The sequence below is a fragment of the Morone saxatilis genome, unplaced genomic scaffold (assembly GCF_004916995.1).
Source record: "Morone saxatilis isolate NCDOM2014 unplaced genomic scaffold, NCSU_SB_2.0 Contig11, whole genome shotgun sequence".
Classification (NCBI taxonomy): Eukaryota; Metazoa; Chordata; class Actinopteri; family Moronidae; genus Morone; species Morone saxatilis.
The window spans coordinates 5,686,385-5,693,643 of NW_023339663.1; the positions used below are offsets into that span (position 1 = coordinate 5,686,385).

The following is a 7,259-nucleotide window of genomic DNA, read 5'->3' on the forward strand; positions in this document are numbered from 1 at the left end:
CAAATATTCAGCTTCTCAAATAAGAGAATGTGTTGCTTTTATTTCACATAATATATATGTCAGTAAATTTAAAATCTTTGGGTTTTGAACTGCAAACAGGCAAATGAAAAACATGGCCATGGGCTCTGAGAAATAATTTCTCATAAAAAAAGTTAAAACAATGCTATTCATAATTATTATGAATAGCATTGTTTCAACTTTTAAATGATTTAAAAGATTAAATGATTACTTGAGAAAATAAGTGGCAGATTAACCAATAAATAAAATAATTGTTAGCTGCTGCTATAAAAGCCTAAAAATGCTAATTTTTCACAATTGTCAGTTGGGGATTAGGTATTTCTAAAAGGTTTTGACTTTAACCATACAAAGCAATCATGTTGTATAAAGTCTGGGGAATTACAAAGCATTAAGTGAATCCTTAAGCTCACAGGACGGACTAACTGTAATTACAAAACAGCATAAAAGCCGATGCTTCAATCCAGAATGTATCTTTCATAGCTCGACATCTTCAGCATTATCTAAGCTAAGAGTTAAAGAGGATATGAGGAAAATTAAATTATAAAGATATCACAATGACGAGTCAGCAGATGGTGCAGCACTGCAACAGATATCTGTCATCATGCCAAACAGCCAATCTGACAGCCTGCCTGATTTAGATTTAATTTATAAAGGAAGACGATGGCTACAGAAGCGAGACACTGAGTCAGACTGTACCACACCCAGAGGCAGTGTGGCAGGAAAACACACAGAACAACAGTGTTGAGCAAAATATTTCATCACTCTTTACTAACTATTAAGAGTAACCACAGTGCTTTACTAACTACTCAACGGGAGCAGTAAGTAGCTGATGTTACATGTTCATCGTTTTAGTAGCTTCTGTTTTAATTCACACTTACATTACAGTTCATAGGTGCAGTTCAGAACAGTCTACACATGCCCACTAACTCATGTCTCACTCATTGCTCATGACCACTGAAACAAAATAAAAATCAAGAGCCCTGTCATCAGCTGCACCCATCACATTAAAAAAGTGACAATATTATAAAAATATATAAAATATATATATTATATATATTATTATATATATATAAAAAAGTGTGAAGTGATAATAACTTGTTAATATGTGGTTTTGCTCTTTACATAAAGCATCTCACAACTCTCCAAACATCATCTTGCATCATCCACAGAAGGATCCCAACCCTGAGCATCACAGTATTAAGGAACAGAATGAGGTTCAGTCTTTGCAGTAATCGCTCCATGTGGAGAACAAGATGCCGGCTGTGGCTTTATCTGCTGTTAAAACTCAATGAACCACAGGAATTAGTGAATATTGAGTGTAATTGAAAGCGGCACAAGGGAAATTCAAACTTTGGCGACCTCCAGTGGCAGCAAGAGGTAGAGACTGGAACATGTGAAAGTCTAAGGACCCTGAAGTGAATGTAATGTTGTATCATTTGCCCATTCAGAAGATCTACAGGTCACGTGTTTCTTCTATATATCCATTATTACAGCCATTAAATGCTTTGTTTAAAAAGCACTGTTGATTCACTGTTGATTCAAAGTTATGTCCTTGGCCTTCAAGATTACAAGGTTTGTTTATGTTCACAAACACAGCAGATATGCATTTGAGGTCTGATGGCCATTCAAGTTTAGTCAAACTTATCTAGATCGTAGCTGTTGCTACATGAAATGTCTGAAATGTTAACTTTTCATGTATTTTGAATCAGAGTGTGTCCTGAAAATGTTTATATAATTCCAAAATCGTAAATGATTTCAGCCTAAAACTACAAAAGGAGGATCATGTAATACCCTATTAATATTACATATCGAAGGAAAAACCTAAAAAAAATCCAAATCCAGCATTTGTGAGCAACACCCCAAAAAAAGCAGATAAACAGAAATCCATGTGATCCTGTTCGAACAACTGTGATTCCTGAGCAAGCAAAAGATTTCATTTAATAAGCATTCACTTTTTTTTTACTCAATTTGGTGTCTTGAGTCCTTAAAAAAATGTTTAACTCATAAATATAAAACAGGACATAGTGACCATATGTTACTCCTGAGGTAAATGGACAGCTGCCATTCAGTAAAATACTTTATAGTGTTGCAGAGTGTTCATTTTGTTGTCTGAAGTGCAGCTCTTTGTACTTGCAATAGCTGTGATGCATGTACCCACACTAAAGTATTGCGAAAATATGAAGTCTAATTCAGTCAAAAGATTTGATTTAGTCCTGAAATATCCATATGGTTGTAACTTGGGCATCTGGCACTGACAAGACTCCGTATTGTTTGTCTGCCAAATTCAGAGAGATCTGATTCTTAGGCAGACAGATGATTATCACATATGGGCAGAGCTGTACGTGCGACTTCACGCTGGGAGTGAGAACGAGACAGACACCCTTTCTTTTGCTGACACTGATGTTTGACTCTTATTTTACACATAGTACATCCAAATTATGATCATCATGTTATTTGTAGTGCTTTCCTCCTGGAACATCACGTTCTTGACACTGGAAAGTTTGGGAGAATTAGGCTTTGAATGCATCTTCTGTGTCCTCTGTGAAAGTATGTAACTTGGCGTTGATTCTGCGAACAGCAGGCATTTATTTGCTGCCTGAATAAAAAGGCTTTGTTGAAGGGTTCAGACAGAGTTTTATCAGCTAATTCTTCCCATTTATTTCATGTAGAAAAGCAAAGTATTCATATAATTCATATATGAGAACATACTGTGTTCATGTGTATTACCATCTTTGTGTAGTTAAAGAAAACTCTGCCTTTATAGCTTTAGTTTGTTCAAACTTGAAATACCCTTTCCTTATCTTTCTCAGGGATTGGGTTGTTTATTGAGTTGTTTCTAGTTTAATCAGTATTACAACTTGTTTAGGGCTCTGATAAATGACCAAGACCACTGTGTTGATCCCCCTGGCTTCAGTCAGACAGATTTGTTTTCATGGGATTTGAGCAATGGACACACAACACAGACACACAGGTATGGAAATGAGGTAAAAATGTAAAAACTAAAAACATCTGCAGCTAAATGTATCAAGATAACACCTCTGACTATTCATATTCATGTCTGTCTGAGCTTAAGTGTGGACAATCAACCCTGATTTTGAAATTCTGTAACGGGAAAAGTGGAAGGAATTGTTTTTTCTTTTTTTAAGGGCCCACTCTTTCCCTGTACCCGCCTTGATGACAGTTTAAAGGTAAATTCCAGTTTATTACCATTTGATTTTTACTTTTATAGTTTCAGCTGTCACTTCAGTTCTCTGTTGTGATAAAATACTCAAATACAAAAATCATTGCCAGGATCTGGGAACATGAAAAAAACACTACAATGAAGTTAAAGCAGTCAGAAAGTCAAACAGGTTGCAAACGAGAATTAAACACAATTTTTGTAAACTATTTTGCCAGATTATCCAAACCACTTTATTTGAAGGTAAAACTATATCTCAGGAAATCTGCGTGAGAGCAAAATGGTCTGCAAACTGTGATAAAGGCTTACAACAGAGAGTTTGGTAAATCATTTCCGTCTTCCTTTGTTTTCTCTTCCAAATCCATAAAGTTTGGCTCACATGGGGGTTTGTTTAAAACCTGTAAGATTATCTGACTGCTTGTTTCACTTCTTCTCGCTGTGTTACAAAATCTCAACAATTACTTTGCTGAGTGAAATGTTAATGTAACCAATAAAAATGATGGCCAAGGCCAAACCAACAGACACAGCCCAAACTATGCAGGTGCTTTAAAAGCTCCTCAGTCCAACACAAGCACTTTGGCCATTAAATCCTTTGTGCAGAATGGAAACTTACCCAGAAGAGAAAGTTGAATGTAAACAGGAGGTATTTCAGGCAGACGGTTCCACATGCTTCCTTTTTCTCCTCATAGACCCCCATGCTGCAAAAGAGAGTGGGAGTCATTTTAGTCAGTGCACACACAACATGATCAAGAACTACAATCTTGAACTTTCTCACAAAGAAATGTGTTGGTAAAGATAAATGTGAGCGTATAAAAACTACTTACTGCTAGCATTAGACATGGTTTAAAAGAAGTTTGATACTACCGCAATATAATGATACCCAAGTTTTTGTGCCAGTATGGAACCAATACTTTTTTTGATACCTAACTTTCGGAAATGTACTTTCATATTTGAGAAAGAAAACCAGCAAACCCTCATACAAGAAACTGTAACCAGAGAATACTTGGCATTTTTAAATAAAATATAACAGAAACAATTAATCAAGAACCAAAACGGTTGCAGATTAACTTTCTGTTGACCGTTGCAGCTCTTAATTGAATGATACTCCACTATTGATCCAATATAAAATAAGCTATATACGTGCAATGTAAGCCAGTAGCTGGCATTGAGGATACAGAATTCGAGCTTGAGGTGCTTTTAACAAATGAGACGTTACAGGGCTAATGCAGAACATGGGGGAGTAAGCATCAGATCGGCAGTGTAGGCAGAATCAGTGAGCTGAGTTATTACATGTGTATGCAGAGATCCATGACTAAGCACTGAGTAGGAGCTGAGAGGCGGCCAAAGGCTGAAAATTATAACCAACCGCTTCCCTGGTACCAACGCCTCTACAAGCAAAAAATCTTTTTCTTTTAACAGCAAATTAATACTTTAGGCAAGCTATGTTTCATAAGAGAGAGGCAGCTTAAGTTAAAAGCAATTACTTTGACTTACATTAGATTAAAAATGTCACTCCAGTGTATTTAAAACAGGAGTGACTGAAGCTTGTTCCAACGATCTCAGTATTTAAACCACAGCAATTAACACTTGCTACCTGCTGCCTTCTTGTAATCTCTGTTTCCCACGTCTCACATCCTTTTTTTTATTTTTTTTACAACCTCACAATTTTCTTGGCTCACTTGCCACTCAAGCCCAGACTCGCCCTCCTCTGAGTGCCTCTTATCAGACTCTCCTTCCCCTCCTGACTCTCCCGATTGCTCCCCCACCCCCCCATACACTACTGCCAGTTCAGATGAGCACTACATGAATAAGTGAGTCTGTCTGGGTTTCTGTCTGTTGACCATCTGGTGGGGTGGGCCCTCTTAGTGAGATCTTGTTAATGAAATTCAAACAAAACTTAATTGACAACTCCCTATTTTACTTGTTAGAGCCGGATAGGAAACAGCTGAGTCAAGAAAGCAAGTCAACTGTTTGACAAGTTCACAAGCTTTCTTTCGAAGATGTAAAAAAAAACAGCAGAAGGGTTTAACTATGGAGAGTTACACCACTGTGCATCTTATCCGCTTTAGTTTATTTCAGGACGTGATATCTTTACTCAAGAGCACATTAAACAAGACGGTAAATAAATCGGAGATATGCCACTTGTCTGACACACTGACCACAAATCACATTTAGTAGATAATGGCTGTCTAGTCTACCCCACGAGACTCCATGGTGAAATACTTGGAACGGCTCCAGTAAGGTTTTTAGCGTTAGGTTGCCGGTTATTGAAGGTAGATTAGGTGTTTTCAGACCTGCTGGAGAAATAATTGCAAAACTGCTGCACAAACCATTTATATTCTCATCTACAACGTGTCATCGTTCGCTTTACGTTGTTGATCCAAAAGTAATGACTTCGACAAAGTTTAAAATAAAACATCCCCACATGCAGCTACTATATTGAGTTTTCTCTGTAAACCAAGCTGATGAATAGAGGTGTATAGATAGATATAGATATATAATACTTTTAAATTCTCTGATATTTGCTGGTTTTCTTGTTCTTTTCATTTTTGGACTGTTGGTTAAACAAAAAAAAGACATTTTAAGATCTCAGACTCTATCATGGACATTTTTGACTGCATTTTATAGACAAAACAATTAATAATAACTTTAGACTATTCAAATATCTTGAAAACAGTAAGCTGCTGATTTGATTTACAAAAAGCATTTTCGATGTATTCTTCCAGGGTTCCCCCGAGGAAACTGTTTCGTTGAGCCACTCAGATCCCCTCCTGATCAATTTAGTTAGTGGACAAAGGCCAAAATGAAAGTCACAGCCATTAAATGACATTTGCCGGGTGAAATAGTTCTTCTGCTCTTTTCCCTTAAAAGCTTAATGTTTCATTTAAAAGAAAATGAGCTCATTTATAGAAATAACCCAGATTTAGACGTGTGTCTGCTAAATGTTGTGCTACCAGTCAGCCTTTCATCTGGAAAGAAAAAACTAAAACTTCTGATGAGTGAGTCATTGATCACACCTGTGACCTGACTCATTTTACTGTAAAAACCCAGTGGCATAAAAACCAGGCTGTTTGACTAGCTGCTACCTGAAACATCCTTAAAAAGAATACAATTAGGTTATTACTAATAAGCAGTGGCGTATACACAGGTATACGGAGAATACCCACCTCTAAATCCCCTCTGATGTGCCCTAGCTGTCCTATTTGATGGGTGGAAAAGTAGGTAAAAGTAAGGAATACTTCACTCACTGTCTGTGGGGAAGTATTGATTCTTCTGTGGCTAATTGTGAGTTCATTTCACAATGATCCTCACTGGTTGAAGTCAGGCAGCTGAACTTAAGGGACAAATATTACTGCCTCATTTCTGTTAAATATGCTAGAGTAGTCTCACATTTCAACACAGGGATCCTTTGCTTTAAAAATGAATTATGGCATAAATTAAAGAGTATTTCCACTTCGCCAGGTACCATCACACTATTACTAATAAGTAGTGTTATATTACATATCTAGAAGTGACTACAAGGGAAAGTTATGCTCACTAAACATTTCCATTACAGATCACAACTGTGTCCTAACGACGGCGCAGCTCTGAAACCACTGGAAATAAATAAGAAAAACATCCTCTTGTGGGATTTTGTACAGAGTTTGAGTTCATAATAACCATCTGTGCTGGGTTATCCCATCTTGTATTCATTTATAGGACTACCCACATTGATAAAAATCACAGTTTTGTATGTTTTCCTCGATGATTTTCAACTAACGTTACAGCGCATCTCTTCGCCTAAGCTAAGGCTAAAGTTACACGTCTTTGACTGCCCTCTGTGCTGCTGCTGCTCAAACAAATGTGGACAAAACGACCTATTTTAACAATATATTCTGCTTTTTAAAGACGGCAATGACATGGTAACACATTGTCTGATAACCCAGCCTCCGTGGAAAGCTATAAAACGTTTCGGCCATATCGTAAATAGCCGACAAATGCTGCCTGTCCGGGCAATGCGACACCGCAGTATGAGCTAACACAGTTAAATCAGAGAGCACTTCCTGCTTCCCCCCCCCCCCCC

The 7,259-nt window shown here is 37.3% G+C and overlaps 1 protein-coding gene across 1 annotated transcript in view; it reads right to left on the reverse strand.

Moving 5' to 3' along the window:
- Positions 1-7,259, reverse strand: part of LOC118321202 (CD151 antigen-like) — a 22,233-nt gene that overhangs the window by 14,742 nt on the left and 232 nt on the right. Inside the window, exon 2 of the mRNA XM_035652428.1 lies at positions 3,810-3,894. Coding sequence (XP_035508321.1) covers positions 3,810-3,893 — 84 coding nt within the window. The 5' untranslated portion in view covers position 3,894. The remainder of the gene's footprint in view (positions 1-3,809; positions 3,895-7,259) is intronic.